The 26,081-nt window shown below is 42.3% G+C and overlaps 1 protein-coding gene across 1 annotated transcript in view; it reads right to left on the reverse strand.

Annotated features, from left to right (window-relative positions):
- LOC120407428 overlaps window positions 1-26,081 on the reverse strand; it is a 61,321-nt gene that overhangs the window by 16,082 nt on the left and 19,158 nt on the right. The window contains exons 5-8 of the mRNA XM_039543066.1: window positions 20,703-20,870; window positions 19,709-19,810; window positions 13,740-13,850; window positions 8,192-8,370 (exon numbers count right to left, since the gene is read on the reverse strand). Of these exons, the coding sequence (XP_039399000.1) occupies window positions 8,192-8,370; window positions 13,740-13,850; window positions 19,709-19,810; window positions 20,703-20,870 (560 nt within the window). The remainder of the gene's footprint in view (window positions 1-8,191; window positions 8,371-13,739; window positions 13,851-19,708; window positions 19,811-20,702; window positions 20,871-26,081) is intronic.

The raw sequence follows: 26,081 nt of genomic DNA on the forward strand, positions 1-26,081 counted from the left end.
ATGGAGCTGCAGCAATTTATGCTGAGCATCTGGCCCAATGTTCCTACTCTGACCCTGATACTGCAAACATGCCCATGAATAGTCCCTGCTGAATCCAATGAGATTACCACTTGTATAAAGCTACTCATATACATAATTGCTTGCAGAATGTAGGCCAGTGACATCTCTCTGAAGGGAAGACAAAATGGCCTTGCAGGCAATGTGACTGAAATCTATTGCAATACATATAATTTCACATATGTGTGATAGGCGAGAATAAATCTTCAACAACAACCATATGGGCAAATTATTAAATAAACAACTGCATGAACATCAGGGCAATTAGTTTAACTGTTTTTTTAAAAAAAAATTCTGTAGGATGGAAAAGCAAATTTCCGGTTGGATAACTTCAGTATTTGACCCACATGCCTGTAAAATAGAGCTGAAGGAGGACATCAGTGTTTGCTGATATGAACTAAAACAAGAGCTGAGCTCAACAATGCAATCTGTACCCCATCTGGTGTAAACAGAGGATCCGATTCTCTTTTCACTTACCCTGCTGTAAATCTGGAGTAAACTAGTTGAGGTCAGAGGAATTACATCAATGTAAAACTTATATTTTTGTGATCAGAACCTGGCCCTAACTATACTTAGAAATTGGTAAATCCAACTAATTTGTTGGAAGGAGATATGCAAATAGGCCCCAGAAAGTACTTTTGTCCTCTGTGTATTATTTTAAAGAATTCTTACATCCACTAAGTAGAAGAATCTGTCTTCATCAGTGAGCTGAGGCTGAGGACATAATGTTTCATGCTTTATCTTATAGTTGACATGGACATATAACTCTTGAGTAAAAATGAGAGCATAATTTGTAATTCTCTTGGAAAAGAGAGAGGGATGAGCCAGATCTATCTATTGTTCTTCCCTTCTCCTGGCAGAAATAATACCCAGAAGAAATTACACTGCCAAAAGGCCTTATTCAGATCCCACTGACTTCATTTAGAAACTGGATCTATCAAAAAGTGAAGAAGTGCATTATTAGGAACACCAGATTGAAAAGGTACCTATGTTAAGAGCTCTTCAAAGGACCATCAGACCACAAGAAGCAGTTGAGAGGGATTCATGATTTTTAGGTGTTTAAAAATAGTTTAAATAAATAAGTATTACAACATTGTACTTTAAGGTGTTCTTTGGAGTAAAGAAAAAGAGGGAGAGCTGATGGTTGTCAAGAACTGTATGAACTGATGCATCATGTGTCTCTATGGTAAGAAGACTGCTAAGGTAAGAAGATGAATAATAATTATTAATACGAAACATTCATGTGGTGCTCTAAATTTACACACCCTTTCCTAACACAGATAAAAGCATGTTTCCTGTCCCAAAGAGCCTACCATCTAAAAATAAGGTTTGGATTATTCAGATAAGCGTTTTCTTTGAGGCAGTAAACAAGGCAGGGAGGGTTGTGAAAAAGGCAACATTCTTTAAAATAAATCAGGTGGTTAGAGGAAAAATATGGAGTCTTTATGTGGTCAGATACAAATGACAGTAAGAATGAGGTACACTTTCTTGTCACTAGCTCATGTTAGTTAGAACTCTACCTGGTGGAGCTCCCAAGGAGTACTGAGTAGCTGGTTGAGTGAGAAAAGAAGACTGTGTAGAAGCCATGACTACAGTTTCTTTAGTTCCAAAGGGTAGAGATGGGTGAACTGGTTTGGATGAAATAAGAAACTCTCCACATAAAAAAAACAACTGTAACCCAATAATAGTACATAACTCAGTTCAATCCTGGTGAAGGTTTTGATATGGTTTGATACTTTCTTTGTTTGAGGCCAGAAGAAATCATTGGAGGAAGGCTGAGATACTTCTGGATTCCCCTCAACTGGACTAAAGTGGAGTCAGTCTATAAGCCCACCCCAGAAGATGCAAAAGGGGCCTACTAGCCATTCCTGGAAGCAGCGTGGGAGGGTCTATACTGGAAAGCAGTGACTCTGAAAAAGATTTGGTAGCTGTGAACTACCAATGTGATTCTGTGGCCAAAAGAGCTAATGTGATCCTGGGATGCATAAACAGGGGAATCTCAAGTAGGAGTAGAGAGGTTATTTTACTGCTGTATTTGGCCCTGGTGTGGAATACTGTTCAAGAGTTCAAGAGACACGTTCAAGAAGGATGTTGATAAATTGGAGAGGGTTCAGAGAAGAGCCTCTAGAATGATTAAGGGATTAGAAAACCTGCCTTATACTGATAGACTCAAGGAACTCGATCTATTTATCTTAACAAAGAGCAGGTTAAGGGGTGACTTGATTACAGTCTCTAAATATCTACATGGGAAAGAAATATTTAATAATGAACTCTTCAGTCTTGCAGAGTATAACGTGAGCTAATGGCTGTAAATTGAAGCCAGACAAATTCAGACTGAAAATAAGGCATCAGTTTTTGACTGAGGGTAATTAACCATTCAAACAATTTACCAACGGTTGTAGTGGATTATCCATCACTGAAAATTTTTAAATCAAGATTGGATGTTTTTCTAAAAAATATGCTCTAGAGATTATTTTGGGGAAGTTCTATGGGTTGTGTTACACTGGGGGTCTGATTAAATGATCACAATTGTCCCTTCTGGCCTACAGGTCATTGACTGACAGGGCAATGGGGAGGGAAGACATCCTCCCTCTCCCAAGAGCTAGAGAGGGCCTACCATGCTGTTACCTTCCCCTGCTAGATTATTATTATTATTATTTGTATAGTGATGGCTTCTGGAGACCCCAGTCAGGAGAGAGGCCCCATTGTGCTAACAGTTGTACAAACACATAGCTTGACACCCTTCTCCCATGAGGTAAGAATCTATTATGCAAGAAGCAAGGATAACAAAAGAACAGGGGCTCATGAGAGGGTTAACAAAATAAGATCATGCAGTTACATAGGTGAGCTATGTATACAGTTTGATGGGTCAGAATCATTTAGAAGTTTTTTGTTTTATTAATAATTAAATAAAGTCTGCTAGCTCTAATTGCCCTCTAGTGTAACCATTACTAGTTGGTTAGTGTTTGATAGGAATCTCAGTGGAGGTGGAGAAAAAGGCCTATCAGGTTGCCTATTGACAATGCCAGGAGAAAGAAGGTACAGAAGGCTCTCCCTGCAATTGTCAGAGGGGGTAGCAGGCTGCTATAGCTCACGACCAAGAAAGCAGGATCACATAGGAGGAGCCATTGCCTCTTGGGGAAAGGAGTTTTGTGGGGAGGAGGGCTGCAAGACCTTCCAAGGCTGGGATTGTTCAAATGATTATCCAAGCTACAAAAAATAAACCTGGACTCAGACCCTTTTTTGAAGTTTCCCCCCTTACTCTCTGTGAGGTTTGTTCAACTTTCTTCACCGAGAATCCTACTTTATATGCAAACTTCATAAGGATGGTGAATGAAGGTTGTTGCTCCCTTAGTGTAACTACCAGAAGTTAATCAGTCCTGAATAGAGAAATGAATCCTTTCTAGAGTGGTGGCAGCAAAGAGTGGGTGGTTGACTCTGAATATGATCAGTTTCAAATATGAATTTTCAGTGAAAATAAAAATAAACTCTGCTCCAGATATTTCAGGAAGTCCATCCTTTTTTCTTAGAAGCATAGAATCACAGAAGATTATGGTTGGAAGAGACCTCAGGAGGTCATCTAGTCCAACCCCCTGCTCAAAGCAGGAACATCCTCAACTAAATCTTCTCATCATCTTATACTTGTGTTTTGAATGTGAACTCTTGTATCTATGGTGAAAATTTTGAAAAATGATTTTTTTTTGCAACAAGTGCCTGCTTTCCATGGATTTTTTTATTTTTTTTTTGTCAAAAAAAGAATACCTGAACACCAAAATATTTCAGTTTGAATATGCTACCATGGTACCTCATGGGAGTTGTAGTTTGGTTTCCTCATGTCTCCATTCTCCTCTATGGGCTGTGCTTCTCAGTTGAACTATATCTTCCATTATGCACCATAGCCAGGGACTCAGGTTATATATTGCCTCTGCTCAACAAGATGAGAGACTGTGGTGCATTATGGGAGATGTAGTCCAATCCTGAAGCCTAACCTATTCAAATGGAAGCAGGAGGTACCACCACAGCATTTCTGAATCATAATATTTTGATTTCCCCCCACCCCTCGAAAAGGAGAAATTTCCACAGAAATTACTTCCATTTTCTATCTAGGCCTAATATTAATGTAAAAAATGGCTAAACAATAAAGTATCAGAGGGGTAGCCATGTTAGTCTGGTTCTGTAAAAGCATCAAAGAATCCTGTGGCACCTTATAGACTAACAGACGTTTTGCAGCATGAGCTTTCGTGGGTGAATACCCACTTAGTCGAGTGGGTATTCACCCAAGAAAGCTCATGCTGCAAAACGTCTGTTAGTCTATAAGGTGCCACAGGATTCTTTGCTGCTTTTACTAAACAATAAAGTAGACATGCAACATCTTCTGCTACTGCAAGGACAGGTATCAAGTTACTATTGTAACTAGGGTGACCAGGTGTCTGGAACACCCGGTTGAAAAGATCCTGGTGGCTCCGGTCAGCACCACTGACTGGGCCGTTGACTGTCCGGTTGACTGTCTGGTAGCAGGCTCCCTGCTAGCATCTATGCTGTGCGGCTCCCAGGAAGCAGCCGGCATGTCCCCACTCCAGCTCCTAGGCATAGAGTCAGCCTGGGAACTGCAGCCAATGGGAGCTGTGGGAGGGGAGCAGCACCTGTGGATGGGGCAGCGTGCAGAGCTGCCTGGCCCTGCCTCCATGTAGAAGCCAGAGGGGTGACATGGAAAGCGCCATCTGGAGCCTGCACCCCTGAGTCCCCTGGCACCCCAACCCCCGACCCAGCCCTAATCTCCCTCCCACCCTCCAAACTCCTCGATCCCAGCCCAGAACCCTCCTTTACCCCACAACCCTCATCCCTAGGCCCACATCAGAGCCTGCACCCCCACCCAATGCCCTCACACCACTGCATCCCAACCCCTGCCCCAGCCCAGAGACCTCTCCTGCACCCTGAACCCCTCATTTCTGGCCCCAACCCAAAACCCGCACCCCCAGCCCAGAGCCCGTACCTCCTCCCACACCCCAACCCCCTGCCTCAGCCTGGTGCTCCCTCCCATACTCCAAACCCCTTGGCTCCACCCCCAGCCCAGAGCCCCCTCCTACACCCCAAATACCTCATCCCTGGCTCCATCCCATAGCCCACACCCCCAGCCAGAGCCCTCACCCCCTCTTGCATCCCAGCCCACTGCTTCAGCCTGGAGCCCACTCCTGCACTCTGAACTCCTCATTTCTGGCCCCACCCAGAGCCTGCACCCCCAGCCAGAGCCCTCACCCCCTCCTGCACCCCAGCCCCCTGAGCCAGCCCAGTGAAAATGAGCAGGGCCTAGGAGAAGGGGTGGGGCACGGGTGGGGCCTCAGACGAGAGGCGGGGCAGGGGGCAGGGCAAGGATGTTCAGGTTTGTGCGAGTAGAAAGTTGGCAACCCTAATAGTAGCTGTGGCTATGCAAATAAGATAACGTATAGTTAATATGCTAATACTTGTGTTAAGCATGCCCAACAGAGGCCTGAGCAGAATCAAGCTGAGATGACAGCTCATGTAGTTAATAGAAGTGATGTGCCCCTCTCTGACCAATCTACTTCCTGAGTGCTAACTAAATGTTACAACTACTGTAAAGGGGCATTTTAGTCCAGTGCACAAACTCCATTATAAACCTAGATATACAGTACCAAAATCTGTTCTGAGTCACACCAGTTTACGTTGGAGTAATTCAAATTCTTTATGCAAAAGCATAATAAATATCTGCTGTCAGATGTTACCGCATGAAGGTGCAAACTGCACTGGGACCAATGTCCACCAGGAGAATTCAATATAGGTGGTATTTCTTCCACTTGGGGCTCTATGGGAGTTCTGCTAGCTAGTGGAGGCAGCTGAGGAGATGTGCTGATTCATAGCATCTCTCCATCCCCAACTGCTTTGGCAATACGCCTTCCCTGGCCCGCAGTGTACATTTTTTGGCTGGTGGCTGAGGGGTTCTGGTGCTATGTGCTGCTGCATTCCTACTCCCATGAATTGACTTTCCATTACAGGGGCCTATGCCAGGACTATGTTGGTGGAAGCTGGCACAGGCCCTAGAATAAGTTCCCAGAGAAGACTGATGAAGCCTAAAACATAAATTAGTACAAAATGGAGCTAGATTTGTTTCCTTAGAAAAACCAGATTAAGGGTGGCAATTATGCAAGAGAAAAAACCACCTACACAAGAAGATACAATTACGATAGACCAATTAAAAGCATATATGTGTTTGGAGCAGTAGGCTTTTTCCTGTTCCTAAAAGTTCTATACCGTGGGCTCAAGTTAGAATGCTGCAAAAGGGACCACAGTTTCTGGGTGATTGCTTATCTGTCTGAAGCTGACATATTAGTTCTATGTAAAGGACATTTTATAAAATATTTGAGAACATTAGGAACAACTGAGAACATGAAGAGTTTAATTCATCCCTGCTTCATTCCAGTTTTATGTCAGTAGTGCTCCAGTGATTTATCATTCAGGAGGTGTGTAACATACATCTGAGAGAGGGTGCACTGGAGAGGGGAGAAATGGTAGTAATAGGAAAAGCAACTGAAAGGAGGTTGTATGTTAGAGAGTGGGGCTTGCTGTATATTGTATCTTACTATTATTTTCTGCCTGCTATGCCTCTCATTGCACCCCTTACTGTATACATTACACTTACGTTGCACATCCATTGACTGCCAAGTCACTGCGAATTACTCTGATTTATCCCTTGCATCTACTTACAAATATTTTCTGGCCAGCTGACACCATCATTTATGTTATTTGGCCTAGAGACTGCCCTGAGAGTTGGGTTTACTCCAGAGTGAGGGATGGATAGATTCTCAGCTGGTGTAACTCAGCATAGCTCCACAGAGCTAAGGCTCTAGCCCTGAATTTGACCCTCATATCTTCCTGCATTTAATTTTGCTTTAAAAGTGGGGAAACTAATGCTTGAGTTAACTGACGTGTATCTTTTTATAAGCTATGAAGTGTTTTACTATAAAAGGCCAAAAATAGACACACTTAGAAATCAGTATATTTAATTTTGGAAGCATAACTTTCTGCTTGAGTAACTTTGTTGCAAAGTTATATAAGGGAAGGGAGTGGTAACTTGTCATTATATGCAACACCTACTAAAGCGCCTTGCAAATTGTGCTATAATAGGATTGTGTAACAGATGAATTCAGCTGCTCTTCTAGACATAGCAACTCTGAAAAATATCCGTTATCAAAATACTCCATCTGCTGGATACAGGTTGAAATGCAACCATTGGAACCTTTGGGAACTGTCCAGCAGTATTTAAAATATAGAACTTCTGTTATGGTGGTGCTCAGGGTAAGCAGATTTAAAGGAAAACTATAATTTATGTTAAAGATTTTTGAATCTCTTCATATAATTACAAAGAAGAAGAAACTTAGAAGCACTCATATATTTATATTTGACACAAACAGTAAGCCATCATCTTGCCAGTCTGCTGATTTACGCCTAGATTATGCCATTAAGAGACAGCATGTAAGAGTGCGTACAGAGGTCCACACTGCGGTGGAAGTCTTGAGAGAATTTTTGGCCAGTTCAAATATTATCCCTTATGGGGCACCATCTGGCTTTCTTTTTTGGGAGCCTAGTGCTAACTGTGACATAAATCTTGTGCAGTACCTGTACATCCCAGCCTTGCTGTGGCTGGCCCCTCCACAATTTTGCACTTGTGTGCAGAAGTCCCATGCTCATGGCTAATTTTTAAACATATTTATCTCAGTAGGTGGGTCTAGAGCTCCTGCACTTCTAAAATTACCACCTCACTTAATGTCTCTCTGAGCCTGTGTTCTGTCTTTGTTCATAACACACTGTAGAACCCTAACCACAAGATAGAATTAGAATCCACCAAAGCCTAACATTGCTATTCTTGAAGTAATGTCTTCAAAGGAGTTGCATGGGTGTAAACAAAGGTAGAATTTGGCCATGAGCTTGAAGTGAGGGAGCCTCCTGTTAACATCTATGCAGAAAATACCCAAATTCTACCAGGTGATAGCAGTCCTCGGCATTAGATGTCAATATATCTGAGCACACTTCCATTACATGTCTGAGTACAACACTGCTGCACCTCTCCGTTGTAAACTATGGCACTGTTTGCTTTCTCATCACACCCTCGTCTCCTTACCTTCTTGTGTTTGTAGTAGTGAAGGCAGCCATCATGTTTCAGCACAAACCATCTCTTCCTCCAGCCCTTCAGTATCCCTGAGTGAGTTCGCTTGTGCAAATATCCTCGACATGTTGGCCTGGGAGTGTTGGGGCAGCGGCTAATGTCTGATCCAACCAAGAGGGTCAAGATATCAGGGCCTGAAATTTTTCATTACAAATATTTGAGAGTGGAGAAGAAATGGAAATAACAATTAAACTAAACTAAAAAGTGTATCCTCCTTCCTTGTAGAAATGTAAAACAAGGAATGAACAGAAACAAAAAATCTGAACTCATTTTGTACTGGAGACAGCACTGTACCTTCAGGACCCAGTTTCCAAAGAAGCCCCTGAAGTTAGGCCTGCACATTTTTCACGTGTACCTCAATGAGGTTGCAAAGCCTACATTTGAGGGGAAAAGCTGGTAACTGCATATATACCTGAAGGGGACACTTCTAAGTCCAAATCCAGATTTGTGTGCACAAATGTTAGTTCACACAGAAATGTTGTGGGTGCAGCTTAGGAAGCTCCTGTGAAACTTTAGCTTTTAATCTCTTAAATACGTTCCTTGGGAATTCTTTCTTTGCATGTAGGGGTCCTCCTGGATTGCCACAACTTCTGTCTCAACCATCCTCCAGGCTATGGAGTACTGGATATGTGCCCTATGTGCACTGTCCCTGCCCTCCCACCTGCTCCTTAATTGGCTGATGGGAATTGCTCAAAAGTGATGTTAGACTGCTAGGCTAGCTGAAAATACATGTTCATGATCAGATTCTCCTATGCTATTCTATGATACTATTTTACAATAATCATACAATACCTTGATGCTATCAGCACATGCACAAAGACCTGAAATCCTTATTACACAGATGGAACTTCTAAGCAGCACCAGGACAGACAGCAATCCCTAAAAAAACCTTGAAAGCTATGACTATGACACATTTTCATTTGCAAAATGTTTGCTGTTAAGCCTGCATCTTTTTATGGTGACAGTTGATGTTGGAAATACTGCTGTTAAGCCAAAATTCAGACCATGGGGAGTTTTCTTGGGTGAGTTAAACACCCCTCTACCCCATGAACAGGAATTTATCCAGGAAACAGCTGGTGCACACTTAAATTTAACAGTATGAATCAGTCCTCTATATTTAAAGAACTTGCCATGTGTCAAGATAATTTTGACACTGTTTTGTAAAAACATTTCAATTTACTGAATTTTCCTTGAGCCCCTATAAAAATCATATGTGGGAGAATTAAAAAGACTACAGCAGATTGACTCTCAACATGCAAACATGGATGTATTTTGATTTTAGTCACTACTGCTACAGGAAAAATATGAATGATTATTATCACTGACAATTTGTTTCTGCAAAATGCTGTGCCCTGAAGTAACCTTTCTGCTGTCCATACTAGATCTGGGTCCCCAGTAACAAAGATATTGCTAATGGGTGCATAGAGCCAGACTGTGAATTTTCCCCGTGAGGAAACATCAGACATAAATAGCATATTGGTGTCTCAGAGGCCCCTGTCAGCAGACATCTCTCTTTGAGGCATGAGTCCCAAAAGCCATATCACAGAATGTGCTCTTTGTCACATGACATTTTAGCTCAGGTTTTAATGATAGTAGAAGTAGATAATATTAGCATCTAGAGCAAGGATAAAATTGGGGTCTTTTATCTAAACCATATCTTTATCCTGTCATCAGGATATCTTTATTGTACCATCAGGTTCCAACTCCACTCATATCACATCCCTGATGTCAAACTCAGACACCCATAGAAAGTAGAGATAGAATACAAAGTTTGTCTTCTTTCTAAATATTAGGAGAATCAAGCTTGCAGTGTTTTCAGACATCACAGGAGTGGAAATTTTAACACTTGTCTGAGTTCCTTTCTGTGATTTGCTACCTCTCTCTCTCTCTCCTTTTAATTACAGAATGCACTCACTAACAATGAGACATTTGCAAAACATTCTTCTGAAGGGCATAAACAATGCAGACATAAGAACATAAGAATGACCATATTGGGTCAGACCAATGGTCTATCTAGTCCAGTATCTATTTTATGACAGTAGCTGGTGCCAGAGGCTCCAGAGGGAACAAACAGAACTAGGGCAGTTAGTGATCCATCCGCTGTCATCCAGCCTCAGCTTCTGGCAGTCAGAGATTTACGAACCCCCAGAGCATAGGGTTGTGTCCCTGACCGTAACAGCCATTGATGGACCTATCCTTAATAAATTTATCTAATTCTTTTTTGAACCCAGTTATACTTTTGGCCTTCACAGCATCCCCTGGCAACAAGTTCCATAGGTTGACTGTGTGTTATGTGAAGAAATACTTCCTTTTGTTTGTTTTAAACCTGCTGCCTATTAATTTCATTGGGTGACACTTGGTTCTTGTATCATGTGAAGGGGTAAATAACACTTCCTGATTCACTTTCTCCACACCCATCAAGATTTTATAGACCTCTCTCATATCTCTGTTCAGTAGTCTCTTTTCCAAGCTGAACAGCCCCAGGCCTGGTCTACACTAGGTGTTTAAACCGATTTTAGGAGCGTTAAACCGATTTAACGCCGCACCCGTCCACACTAAGAGGCCCATTATATCGATATAAAGGGCTCTTTAAACCGGTTTCTGTACTCCTCCCCAACGAGAGGAGTAGCGCTAATATCGGTATTACCATATCGGATTAGGGTTAGTGTGGCCGCAAATCGATGGTATTGGCCTCCGGGCGGTATCCCACAGTGCACCACTGTGACCGCTCTGGACAGCAATCTGAACTCGGATGCAGTGGCCAGGTAGACAGGAAAAGACCCGCGAACTTTTGAATATCATTTCCTGTTTGCCCAGCGTGGAGCTCCGATCAGCACGGGTGGCAATGCAGTCCCAAATCCAAAAAGAGCTCCAGCATGGACCGTACGGATGTGATCGCTGTATGGGCAGACAAATCTGTTCTATCAGAGCTCTGTTACAGAAGACGAAATTCCAAAGCATTTTTAAAAAATCTCCAGACAGAGGCCACAGCAGGGACTCAGCACACTGCTGCGTGACAAGCGTAACGGAAAGCCAAAGAATCAAATGGACGCTCATGGAGGGAGGGAGGGGGGATTGAGGACTCAAGCTATCCCACAGTTCCTGCAGTCTCCGAAAAGCATTTGCATTCTTGGCTGAGCTCCCAATGCCTGTAGGGTCAAACACATTGTCCGGGGTGGTTCAGGGCATAGCTCGTCAATTTACCCCCCCACGCCACCCCCAGAAGGAAAAGGGAAAAAAATTGTCTCTTGACTCTTTTAAATGTCACCCTATGTGTACTGAATGCTGCTGGTAGACACGATGCTGCGGCACTGAACTGTAGCATCTTCGCCCCCCCTCCTTGGTGGCTGATGGTACAATATGACTGATATCCATCATCATCATCAGCCTTGTGGCAGATGGTGCAGTACAGAAGGACTGGTATCCGTCCTCATCATTAGCCCATGAGTGCTACTACTTCGCAGTAGATGGTACAGAACGGCTGGTAACCGTCTTCATCATAGCAACAAGGGGCTGAGCTCCATCAGCCCCCACCCTTCATGTGTAAAGAAAATATTCTGTTCTGCCTGGACTATCATAGCAGCGGGATGCTGGGCTCCTCTCCCCCACACTGCTTAATGTCCTGTCTGGACTATCATAGCAGCTGGAGGCTGCCTTCCCCTCATTTTATCTCAGTAACAAGTCACTGTTTCTTATTCCTGCATTCTTTATTACTTCATCACACAAATGGGGGGACACTGCAATGGTAGCCCAGGAAGGCTGGGGGAGGAGGGAAGCAACAGGTGGGGTTGTTGCAGGGGCACCCCCTGTGAATGGCATGCAGCTCATCATTTCTGCGGGATCTGACACGGAGCAGCTGTGCTCTCTGGTTCTCTGATACACTGGTTATCTAGTACACCTGCCCCATACTCTAGGCAGGACTGATTCTATTTTTAGATACCATAAAGGAGGGATTGACTCGGGGAGTCATTCCCATTTTTGTCTTTTGCGCCCCCGGCCGACCTCAGCCAGGGGCACCCATGATAGCAGCAGAGAGTACAGTACAGAAGGACTGGTAACCATCATCTCATTGTTAATTTACAATGGAAGCAGATGGTACAGAACGGCTGATAACCATCTCTGCTATCATGCAAAAGCAAATGAATGCTGCTGTGTAGCGCTGCTGAATCACCTCTGTCAGCGGCATCTAGTACACATACGGTGACAGTGACAAAAGGCAAAAAAGGCTCCATGGTTGCCATGCTATGGCGTCTGCCAGGGCAATCCAGGGGAAAAGGGCGCGAAATGATTGTCTGCCGTTGCTTTCCCAGAGGAAGGAGTGACTGATGACATTTACCCAGAACCACCCGCGACAATGATTTTTGCCCCATCAGGCACTGGGATCTCTACCCAGAATTCCAAGGGGCGGAGGAGACTGCGGGAACTATGGGATAGCTACAGAATAGCTACCCACAGTGCAACGCTCCAGAAATCGATGCTAGCCTCGGACCGTGGACGCACACCACCGAATTAATGTGCTTAGTGTGGCCGCGTGCACTCGATTTTATACAATCTGTTTTACTAAACCGGTTTATGTAAAATCGGAATAATCCCGTAGTGTAGACGTACCCCCAGTCTTTTTAATCTTTCCTTGTATAGAAGCTGTTCTGTACCACTAATCATTTTTGTTACCCGTCTTTGTACTTTTTCTAATACTAATATATCTTTTTTGAGATGGGGTGATCAGAACTGCACACAGTATTCAAGGTATGGGTGTACCATGGATTTATATAGTGATATTGCCATATTTTCTGTCTTATTATCTATCCCTTTCCTAATGGTTCCTAACATTCTGTTAGTTTTTTTAATTGCTGCTGCACATTGAATGGATGTTTTCAGAGAACTATCCACAATCATTTCAAGTTCTCTTTCTTCAGTGCTAACAGCTAATATAGACCCCTTCATTTTGTGTATATAGTAGGGATTATGTTTTCCAATGTGCATTACTTTGCATTTATTAACTCTAAATTTTGTCTGCCATTTTGTTGCTCAGTCACCAGGTTTTGTGAGGTCCCTTTGACAGCATACTACCTCCTCAGACAGATCCTTAACTTGTGCCATTTATCTTTTATCCCAATATTTTGTTTGTTTAAACAAAATTATCTGTTTTCAAACAAATATTATAGTCTATTCCAGAAAAGTCCAAAATATGTCATAGCAGCAATATTCTGAAGCAAATTTTTAAAATATTTTTTAAAATCAGCTTCCCTTTTCTCTCATTCTTTAACTGTAAAGAATTTGTTTGGTAAACTGAGTAAATGAGAATAATTTTGCCTGTTTGTCCATTTCCCCATATGTTTTGGCAAGGCCTAGAAAAACAAGCGACTGTACACTCAATTTAGAGGGTCGACATCTTAAATTGCTAATTAAGTTTTCTATGGTGTCTATTCACCATCATGTCCAATTGTTCTCAGCACTGTACAATTATCCTGTCTCATGGAATTAGTGATGAGGTCAAGCTTACCCTTTCTTGCCAGATTTGCAGCTTGTGAATGTGGCATGCTGGTGACGTCCGTTCCATTGACAGCCAACACAATATCCCCCACCTGAAGCCCTGCTTCCTCAGCCGCACTGTCTAGAAGCAAATAGGAAAAAATGATTTTATTTAGGGAAGGTACCACAATGCATATAATTCTGTTACATTAGAAATATTGTTTGTATTTTGAATTATAAACTTCTCTAATATTTAACAGAAATCTTGTTTCTCTTAAATATGAGGGGACTTGACTCCCCGTACCTGCAGATATATATATATTGCAGTAAGTTCAGCCACTCTTCAACACAATTCTTTTGTCATGTGTTCCCTGAGTTCATGAACATATAGAGTCAGATTTTTTTAAGTGGACTATACCTGGTCTGTAAGGTTTTTATTATGCAAAGGACTCTGTGAAGATGCGGGGATCTATCTGTGCTGAGTTCCTTGGAAAGCCTAACTTTGTACCCCTAAAGTCCAACGCCTGTCTCTCTGATATGTATGCATGAAAGCTATCTGGATATGCTAATCTGTATTTTTACATGTGGAAAATCTTGGGCACAAAATCTTGGGCACACAAATTTTAAGGCCCTTTTGAAAGTGCGCGCGCGCACACACACACACACACACAATATTTTACAGCATCTCTCCCTTTACAAGACAGAGTATAGGACTGTTTAGTAGACATTCAATAAAAAATCAACCTCAGAGCAAGTCCATGCTTAGCCTAAGATGATGCATCTTCTCACAGAGATTTTTTCCTCCATTTTAAAAAATTTTGTAATTATTGTACCTTGTCCTGTGGTCATGAAACTATATGAAACACTTCAGAATCAAGAAGCGAAAGGGGGAATTTTTAATTCACTTTCAGATGAAAAATATCATGCTGTGCAAACACTTCCATTTGAGCAAGCCAAAAATGGTTTTAAAAATATTATCATTTTTAATACAGTAGAACTTCTTTTAGATAAAATCTTCATTGTCCAAAATAGGGTTATATCCCTTGCCATGAAACATTTACATAAACATTCACACTCTTACCTGAAATCCCAACCATCAGAATAAATAAAGATCATCTCCTCTACTAGATTGGAATAAATAAGGTTCTGTGGTACTACATATCTAACAAAGGGCTGAGGCAGGGGTGCTGGAACAACTTTTATAGTGGGGGTGTTGGCCATTGAACCAAACTGTAAACCCTCTGTGTAATAGAAACCACTTCAAGCCAGGCACAGCAGCATCCTCAGCACCCCTAGTTCCAGCACAAATGGGCTGAGTGTACTCAAAGGACAGGCTCCCATTGACTGCAACGGGCATTGGATCAGGCTTCAAAATTGTACTCTCTATGCCAATGGCTAAATCCTGCTTGCCTTATTTCTGTCATTACCCCATTGTTTGGGGACTACTTATGTGAGGAAGGCTAACAGGATTCTGTCCTAAATATTTTTAAACCCTTTTTCTTTAAGAGAAAAAGCAACTGACACATGGACAGTAAAATTGTGGCTGCTTCAGAACTGTTATGGGATTACTTATTTGTTTATACATTAGTTCCTGAAAACCACACGTACAAAAGGCTCATGCAAATGCCAGCTCGGAATATAGGATAAGTTATATAAGCAGAAAATATGCTCCACTTAGGTACACTAATGCATGATCACTTAAATTCTACCTACTTGTGTCTCAGACTCATTTTTCTTCTTTTCAGCGTGTAATTAAGCATTCCCAAATGTACCATGCAAAAAGGTTCTTCAGAAAAATCACTCCATGCTCTTATTGTTGAAAATATGTATAATTTTAAATTACCCAAGCACCATCATTTAGTAAATGTGAGCCTACAATATATTTCAGAGGCTGTTTATAAGCAGTGGGGAGCAAATTAGAAGGTTAATGGTAAGTAGTAGACACAGCAGTACCATGAGTCTCTACCAATTTCAGAAAAATAAACTCAGATTATAGATCAGCTGTGTATAAAATGGCAACTCAGCCATTTTGAGTTGTATCAGGCTAGAAGATGCCATACAAGATTTTACCAGTTGAAAGGTGATTTAAGCCCACCCCTCTCCATCAGTCTTCTATTTCAAATGTTAAAAAAAAATCATAAGGGTTTCACATGCTATTCCTTAATACAATTAGTCACATTTTGAAGAAACAGAAATATAAAGCAATCTGGCCTTAAAGACTAGTCGCTTTTTTTTTTTTTTTTGGCAAACAACAAAAGTGTTTAAAAAAACCAACTCAATAGCAGAGATAGATAATTTACAGTAGCTATTTAATTTTTCAATTTATTTTGCTATACACAGTATTAGTGTTACTTCTCTATGTATTATCTGTGTTGTATGTATTCTTCAGGCCAAAACTGTCCCCTCATCCTAGCCCAGATACCTTATATAAACTCTTATTTTGGGTTACATTCACTGATAGAAGAGGCCAGGAGGAATGTTTCTGCAGAGCAGAAGCAGGCGGAGCTATTTAATACCAGAGAGAAGCAGCATCTCCTCTTATTCTCCCCTTGTTGGGTAAGAGCAGAGGTGACTAACTTTGCATGTGTGGCAACATGAATTCTTTGATTCCCAGCCTAGTGTCACAGCTGGGGCGTGAGTGGCCAGAGAGACCTAGCCATTAGAGCCAGAGTCTGCAGTCACAAAACAGGAGTCAGGAGGGTCAGGATGCTAGGGGAGCCGGAGCAGGAAGCACAGGGCACATAGCCCAGAACAGGGTGGAGCACAGATGTTTGAACAGCTTCCTGTTCCTTCCTGCTGCTGTCTTAAGTAGGGCCAGCAGACCAATCAGCTGCTCTGGGGCTCCACCAATAGGTCTGCAGGGGCAGAGCCTCATAGTGGGGCTGGGTTCATGGGGCCCAGGTAAGCAAGTACCTGCAGGCTACCAGATGGAGTGTGGGACCATGGCTCCTCTTTTAAATCCTGCAGACCTGAGTCTGAGTCCCACAGATCATGACACCTTGCAACCCTTTATGGCAACTAGCTGTTCCTAGATATGTCGCTACATTTCCACTACTTCTAGCAATGATAGGCGCAAGTGGTAACTTGACATTTCTGCTAAAATTATCAGTAGTGAAATTATTAGCAATTCTGACATTTAGTTTTGTCATCATTCTGGTTCAGAGTTAACACCCCCTTGATAGAAGTGTAAGCAGCTTACAGTTCTCTCAAAATGACTGTTTCAAAATTACATCAGTGTCATTTTACACCTGATTAATACTGTCAAGGTAATCTTCACAACAATCACAGCTAGTGATTCCATTTTTAAAAAGAATGGAAGCTTAGCTCTGGAGTAAAATTACATGGCAATTTCTGGAAATAGGGCAATTATGGGGCCATTTGAACCACCGTATAATCATGTTATATATGGAGTCCTGTGTGTATGTGATTCAAAAGTCAAGTTTTCCTAGGCTTGCAATGTTGTCTAGCATTTGACCACTGACAGGACATATTAATGGTACATATAACATATAGATAAACAAAGTTATGATTTTCTAGGAGGTCTACTGAAAAAGTCATATTTATTTACTTGCATACTATGTTAGGAGATCATGAGATAAATTCTAGACAATATTGCAAAGGAAGTGTAATATAAATTATCCATTTCTAACATATTACTTTTTTCCCCACTGGATAAGCCTGTCCTTTGTATGGGAAGCTCTTCTACTCTGAAGGTTTTATTTTTAACATTTAATAAGCAGAACATTTACTCTGAGGCAACAGGCTAGAATGACTTTTAGAACTGAGCAGATGCTTCATGCACAAAGCATGACTGATATATAAATCTAACTATTCAGACCTTAAGGCTTTGTCGGGGTTTCTGACTGAAGTCTTAAAGCCAGTAAGTTTTTGACCTTTTCTGCTATGTTCATGGTTCTGTGCATCCATTCTCTATACTCCATTTCTTTCTAGCAATCCTGATTTTTTTCTCCAGTGCAGTTTTAGTATGATACTGTTTGGTAGCACTACACAGATTGACTTGAAATTTACTTTTTAAGGGTTCTGTATGGTCTACAGATTTGCAGCCCTCTGAGGATCAAACTCTAAAGTCCATATAAACTGGCTGCATGTCGGGCCATCATATTCAGGAGACAAGACAGTTTGGGACATAAGGCCAGGAAAAAAGCCCAGCTGTACAGTTATTCTTGGTTAGGGCTTGTCTACACTTACATTTTATAGTGCTCTAACTTGCTGGTTCAGGGGGGTGAAAAAGCGCCAGTGTGGACAGGCTCTGAGCACTGGGAGCTGTGCTCCCAGCACTCGGCGCTTTCCCCTCATGGAGGTGGATTACCAGGAGTGCTGGGAGAGCGTGACCACACTCACACTTTAAAGTGCTCCTGTGGCAGCGCTTTGAAGTTTCTAGTGTAGACGTAGGCTGTGGCTACACTTGCAGATGTAGAGTGCTGGGAGTTAAACTAGCCCTTGGAGACAGCAGCAGGGAAAGCGCTGCCGTGTGTTCACACTGTCAGCTGCAAGCGCAGTGGCGTGGCCACATTAGCAGCTCTTGCAACGCCACAGAGAGCAGTGCATTGCGGTAGCTATCCCAGTGTGCAAGTGGCTGCAACGTGCTTTTCAAATGGGTGGGGGAGTGTGACAGGAAGTGTGTTGTGTGTATGTGGGGGGAGAGACAGTGGTGTTTTGGGGGGCACAGAGTGTGTCAGCATGCTGTCTTGTAAGTTCAGACAGCAGCAGCGGGAAGGGGGAAACTCCGACATCAGCCCCCACCCTCCGCCTCTCTCTCTCACACACACGCACACGCACAAATGCCTGCCTCTGCAGCAGGAGCATTCCACAGTAATGGTTTGCTTTGTGTCCTGGAGCAGATAAGCATGCTGGTTGTCAGAAACGGAGCTTTGAAAGGGGGTATCTACATGCCTGCAGCTGAATTCAAAACAATGACGAGAGTGGCCACTTGACTTCAAGGGATTATGGGATGTTTCCAGAGGCCAATCACAGCGCAGTAATACAATACATCGTCCACACTGACACCTGGGCATTTCAGCCAGGGCGCAGCAAGCTCTATGCTTCTCGTGGACGTGGATTACCAGAGGTGCTCCAGCCGTGTAGTCCAGGCGCTCTAAGTGCCTTGCCAGTATGGACACCTCAGGAGTTAGGGTGCCCGGGACTGATTTAATGCACTCTAATTTGCAAGTGTAGCCAAGCCCATAGTCTCCCTCCATGCTACTGGGGCCACACAAACAGGGGATGGTAATATACCCAGGGCCAGAATAACATTTATCGTGTGGCTCTACCTATATGTGGGAGGAGCAGGAACAGATACTGGATATTCTCTCTTTTCCCCCTGAGTTTCTGCTGTTTCATGTGGGAATAAGGACCCTCTTCTGTGCCTCTTCTGGTGGCTGGAGGAACTCCTACATTCTTGTGGAGTAAGGAGCTACCCACTGCCAAACTGATGTTTGTGCTACGAGCACAGTGGGCAGGACTTGCACAATTAAAGGAATTTTTTCTCCTGTCCCTTGTTAGGCCTTTTGCAGCTAGACTTCACCGTTCCTTGACTTGTTTTTGTGTGCATCTCCTCTTTGGGATTCTTGCCTGAATGGAAGGCAACTGGGGAAGATCTGTCCCGTGCTATAAATTGGGGGAATGTTTTTATCATAATCAGTGCATCTTCTATGTCAGTCCCAAGGGTTTAGTTGCCATTTATGGCAGTCAGACTAGCAGACTTTCAGACCCCATCTTTGGGAAGAGGGTTGATTCAGGCAACTACATACAGCAGAAACTGGCTTTATTTGGCCACTTCTCAAGGGGAAGAATTCCTTCCAAATAAGGAGGATGATAGCATCTGTGCTGTGAGACTTGTGGAGCTCCCAGCTGACTAGATCCCTTAGATAGCTTGCCACAATCAATTCATGGATCTTGTTAGCTTGTTTTACTGAGTACTATGTAAGTCACTTTGGTATATTTTCATAATAGAAATTAACATGTACAGGCACCACTTACTAGTATCCACTTCAGTCACAAGGATGGGCTTTGAGAACTGGATTCGGAATCCCCAGGGGTAATCACCAGTTCCTTTTGCGATCCTCACTGTTCGTTCACGAACTGTAAAGTAAGGAAAAGGATTGACCTCAAAGACTCCCTTTATCTTTGCAAATCAAACCCAGTTGAACAAATAGACACACACTTTTAAAGCTTGCCATTGAAGTTTTCAGTTTCAACAAAATATGGGCTGAATTCTTGAACAAATATAACTCCATCTCTTCCCAGGGCTATCATTCTTTTTTCATGCGGAAAACCTATTTATCTTCCGATGATGTGTCCCTTCTTCCTTTTCGTGGCTATCTTTTCCCCTCCTTTCTCATCCATAACCCCCAGCCTGACTCTTCACGACCTTGATCCTACGTTGGGAGCTGCCAGCACAGATCCTTAAGCCCATATGGACTGCCTTTAAAGTCAGTGGAATTCAGCATTGATACAGGAACCAGCCTCAATGCGAGATCAGGATCTAAACTTCTATTCAAATCCAAACCTGTCTCCTCAATAGCAATTGAAAAGGGATAGCGTTAAGTGGAACTTACACATCTCAGAAGGTCTGATTCATTAGGAAATGTCATACTGATGAGTGGATTAAAAATATCCTAGAATGCACTCCTTAGAACTTCAGCTTTTAGTGGCTTGATTCCTTCATCAAGTATTTGTTTAATGGGAACCCATATTAAATTATTTATGATAGCTTCAAAGGTTACTTTACATTCAGGCAAATTGACTCTCTGTGTGTTAAAGGAGGGTAGACACTGCAATAAATATTTTAAATGGTGCGCTTTGGGAGACATTCTAAACGTTTATGCCTTATTGGATTCCTCCGCTTTCTGCCCTCAGCATCAGTGTTTGGGGCCCTGCCCATCGCTGGAGTTCTCTCAGCATGACCATACAGCCACAAAACACCTAGACACACTGTGAGGACACTTTGTACTTGTAAGGTTAGAATGCTTACCTGCCACTGGCCTAGGCCTTTTGCTGAGACATCTAGGGCTATTATCCGGACTGCTGTCATCCCCTCTGAAAACCCACGAAGCTGAATGAAAGTTCTCTGTGTAGAAACCTCTCTCCTCATTTTCACTACGGAGACTCAGATCCACTGAACAGGCTTCCTCTGAGTTTACTGGGAAGATACAAATGGGAATAATTTAGTTTCACTGCCAAATTAAAAAAATGCCATATGTGTAAAAGGAGTGACAGCAAAGGATGGAGAATACTTGACACTTTATCATGCGAGAATGAGGATGGAAAAGGAAAAGGATTTTAAAAAATAAAGTTGTGTTGTTTTTTATTCTTTGTTTATGTATAAAGACATTCTGAAAGGTTTTTAATTTTTCTTGTGTCAGGCAGGATGGGATTAGTTCATAGAAAAGACAAAGTAAGGGACAGGGGACATTGAAATCTGGGGGGGGAGGGGAATATATGAGAAAGAGGGTGAAGCTGACTATGAGTGGAAGGGTGCGGGAGAGGGAATTGGAGCAAACAGCCAATCAGCAAAGGAGAAAGAATGTCCAAATGTACTATAACAGGGGTCGGCAACCTTAAGCACATGGCCCATCAGTGGAAATCTCCGGCGTTGACCATCCTCAGGCACAGCGCCCCACAGCTCCCAGTGGCCATGATTTGCTGTTCCCAGCCAATGACTGCCTAGGAAGGAGTACTGCAGAAAGTACTGCCTAGCTGCGAAATGACTGCCTAGGTAGGAGTACTGCGGAAAGAGATCTGCGGGTCATAGTGGATCACAAGCTAAATATGAGTCAACAGTGTAACTCTGTTGCAAAAAGAAGCGAACACCATTCTGGGATGTATTAGCAGGAGTGTTGTAAGCAAGACACAAGAAGTAATTCTTCTACTCTACTCCGCGCTGATTAGGCCTCAACTGGAGTATTGTGTCCAGTTCTGGGCACCACATTTCAGGAAAGATGTGGATAAACTGGAGAAAGTCCAGAGAAGAGCAAAAAAAAAATGATTAAAGGTCTAGAGAACATGACATATGAGGGAAGAATTAAAAAATTGGGTTTGTTTAGTCTGGAAAAGAGAAGACTGAGACGGGACATGAGAACAGTTTTCAAGTACATAAAAGCTTGTTACAAGGAGGAGGGGAAAAATTTGTTCTTCTTAACCTCTGAGGATAGGACAAGAAGCAATGGGCTTAAATTGCAGCAAGGGAGGTTTAGGTTGGACATTATGAAAAACTTCCTAACTGTCAGAGTGGTAAGCACTGTAATAAATTGCCTAGGGAGGATGTGGAATCTCCATCATTGTCTAACCTACTCTTAAAAATCTCCAAACACCTGTCAGAGATGGTCTACATTATACTTAGTCCTGCCTTGAGTGCAGGGGACTGGACTAGATGATCTCTCAAGGTCCCTTCCAGTTCTATGATTCATTTCAATTGTGCTGGCTTACAGAACAGGTCTGAATTTGGCCTATTATGTGCACATCTTTCTCTGCAGTCTTATTGGTTAGGAAACTGAGTACAGTTTCTGGAAATTTGGTATTATGATTCAGTACTGGAGGTGCTTGGAAACTGCAAAACAGCAGGAGTGTGTGGGAAGGAAAAATCAGGAGCTAAAATAAGTGTCATCACTCAAACAATGATTGAAACGTTTGACTGCCTGTTATATTTTTAGTGCTGTTGTAGCCATGTTGGTCCCAGGATATTAGAGACAAGGTGGGTGATGTAATATATTTTATTGAACCAACTTCTGTCAGTGGGAAAGACAAGCTTTTGAATTTACACAGACCTTTTGTTCAGGTCTGGGAAATGTACTCAGGGTGTACTCATTTCCGAGACCTGAAGAAGAGGTCTGTCTAAGGGCAAAAGCTTGTCTCTCTCACCATCAGAAGTTGGACCAGTGAAAGATATTTTTAAAAGATATCACTCACCTTGTCTTGCTATTATAATTTTGGCTCTTTTACACAGATAAATCATTATATTTACTTGAAAAGTCCTATACATATAGGTTTATACTCTGTATATTTACTTTGTTGCTTTTACAGATCCAGACTAACACGGCTACCCCTCTGATACTTGTATATTTACTGACTGTTACATGTTAGTCCAAATTTGAATAAGTTTTGAATTGGACTCAGTGTTACATTTGTACTCGTGCAGGTTTCATAAAAATATAATTAATGACTCTCACACATAGTATATCCCACTCCAAGTCAATACATTTCTGTGATGACTTCTGCTGATCCTTCTTATTAAAAAACACAGCAGATTTATAAATACATATTGTAAGTGGCGTATTACAGTACACAGTATTTTTTATGTGACTGTCTTCTTGTGTCAGATTTTTGTTGCCTTCTCTTAAGTAATACACAACAACATTACTTTGATTGTGGAATGCCAAAAATAACAATACACATTGACCCACAAGCACACACCAACTTACCTTTGTGTTCTCCTCTTGACCACTGATTGCCCATGTGTAATCAGTACATTATCTCTGTGAAAATCCTGAGATTCTGAGCCTTTAAAGCATAGTGATCGTTATTTATGTTCCATTGGATAATGTGTTAAAATAGGGAGTTTCTTAGGAACAGATCTGATTATGTGGATGAGTGATTCACTGGTCATTCAGTTACAAAGACAGCACTAATCAGCATATTGTTACATAAGCTGCAACATAAAATCTGTGTTGAAGTCTTATGAACTAGCAAGATATTATTTATGTATATGGCATAGCTGAATATACAGGACTGTGCTTAACTTCTTTAACATGGTAGAATATGAACTATTGATTGTGGTGTATCGAAAACAATGTTAAAATCATAAACTATCACTTTAAATTCTCAGGAGGTTTCCTGGTCCTGCTTGCAGGCTATGGGACTCTGTAAGGAAGCGTATGAGCCAGGGCTTCAGCAGTCATTCTGCAAAGAGCTAGTCTAGAGCAAGGTGGGGTGAGTTGTGCCTCTCTGCTTTACAGAATAGATATGAGATGTGTGTGTTAGGGGTCTGGATTAAAAAATGAATTCAGTACTTGTGAAAGATGCCAGAATGGGACAGCTCTGAAAACTGTAGTTTTAGTCACAAAACAGGGAGAACATGGGCAGCAGAGAGCAATCTTTACCAAACTGATACATCAAAATGGGGGAATCTTGAGTAGGGAAGTTAGATTACCTGTGTGTATCTGGCTTGAGAATACTATGTCCAGTATTTATGTCCACACTTCAAAAAGGATGTTGAAAAATTGTAGAAGGTTCAGAGAACAGCCACAAGAATGATTAAAGAATTTGAAAACATATCTTATCGTGAAGGAACTAAGGAGCTCAATCTGTTTAGTTCAACAAAATAAAGGTTGAAGGGTGACTTGATCAAAGCCTAGAAGTACTTACAGGGGGATCAGAAATTTGATAATAGAGGACTCTTCAATGTCTGGAAGTTGAGGCTAGAGAAATTAACCCTAGAAATAAGGTGCAATTTTTAACAGTGATGTTGATTAAGCATTGGAACAATTTATCAAGGATTGAGATGGATTATGCATCACAGGACATTTTAAAATCAATATTGGATGTTTTTCTAAAAGCCATGCTCTAGTTTACTGCAACTACTGGACTTGAAGCAGGAATTAATTCAGGGAAGTCTGGTGGCCTGTGTTATACAGGCAGGGGCGGCTCTAGACACCAGCGCGCCAAGCAGGCGCTTGGGGCGGCCGTTTCCCGGGGGGGCGGCATTTGGCTCCGGTGGAGCTCCCGCCGGCATGCCTGCGGCAGGTCCACCGGAGCCCGGGACGAGCGGACCTGCCGCAGGCATGACTGCGGCGGGTCCCGTCTTCCCGCGGCTCCGGTGGACCTGCCGCAGGCATGCCGGCAGGAGCTCAACCGGAGCCGCGGGAAGAGGGGACCCGCCGCGGGACCGGGGAAGGGCGGCGCAGCGCTCCGCGCTGCTTGGGGCAGCCCAATTTCTAGAGCCGCCCCTGTATACAGGAGGTAAGACTAAACAATCACAATGGTCTCTTCTAGCCTTATAGTCTATAAATCTGTGAAAATTCTAGCTGTGACCTGGAGGGTATTCCCACAGGATGGAAGGATAATCTGCATGCTAATTCTATCTTTGGCTTCTCTACTGAACCTGCCAAAAAGTTGCCAATTAGTGCAAACTGTGATAGTGATTTTTGTAAAGTGGACATCTATCTACTAGGTAATGAGACAACTAATTCATTTCTCAGAGACACTCGCACAGCCATCAGATGAGGTAGTAGAAATGTTGTACAAACTGACTATCCCCCAAATATTCAATTTTCTATGGACTTCATTGGGAGGTTTTCACATAGGAGGGTCATGTGCAGAACACTCAACCCTTACTCTTTCAAATACCAGGCAGTTTGTCCACTGAACCCTTTTAACAAGTGGCAATATCCCATATCTACACCAATACCACTGATGTGCTAATATCCAATGCTTCTGTGTGGAGAATTGTTTCATATTTCTTCAGTAAGATAACAAAGTGCCACAAAATGATTTGCATTCTAGAACAGTCTCACTGACTGTATACAATGTTGGGCTGTATATTTAAAGATGTTATTATGGAATAGTCCCACGTAAAATGACAACGAGTCATAGTCCATCCAGCAGAAAACAGCTGAACTAATTCAGGCATATTTAAGAGATAAGAGCAGGGTTTGCCTTTTTTAGCATGTATTTGGGGACAGAGTCACATGCACCTGTCATTTCAGAATTGAAAATACAAAAATTAGATTTTTCTTCCTCAGTTTATGTTCAGCAAGTTATTTACCAGATGTATGTTACTCAGCATTTTCTTTAGCTCTGACAGATTGATTAACTGTGTTTACAGATGTAAAAGCATCATATCTACCATTTTGTTATGCAGAAAATTTGAGTTGAGCAAGACTAACAGTTTGAAGAGCACCAGATGTAACTCTGGACTGTAAAGTTGTCATTTTAAAGCACATCTTAGGTTGATAGCATTTCCTGAGTCTAAAAATGAAGGATAACTTAGGCCACACACTAAACAACTGCCCTACCTGCTGGACTGGATATTTTATGTGTTATGTAGATTTTTGGCAATAGTTCATATTTAATTATTAAGATTGTAGTAGCATTCAAAGTGCACTAAAAGCTTCCCAAACACAAGTGAAGACATAGTGAAGAAGAAGGCCATATTCTGTGTTCCATTCCTGTCCCGCTCACATTACCCTGATGGTAGTAAATGGGCTATATACCTGAGGGGACCAGCCCTAGGAGAAATTCCACAGGTGGTGCAGAATTGCAGGAATGGCTCTACACCACTCTCCATCACAGCATACCAAGAGTGGGTTAAGGAAGGAGGGGGCTGATCCAAGAGCATGCTGCACTTTGGCTCTTA

Source organism: Mauremys reevesii, linkage group 6 (assembly GCF_016161935.1).
Source record: "Mauremys reevesii isolate NIE-2019 linkage group 6, ASM1616193v1, whole genome shotgun sequence".
NCBI classification, from domain to species: Eukaryota; Metazoa; Chordata; order Testudines; family Geoemydidae; genus Mauremys; species Mauremys reevesii.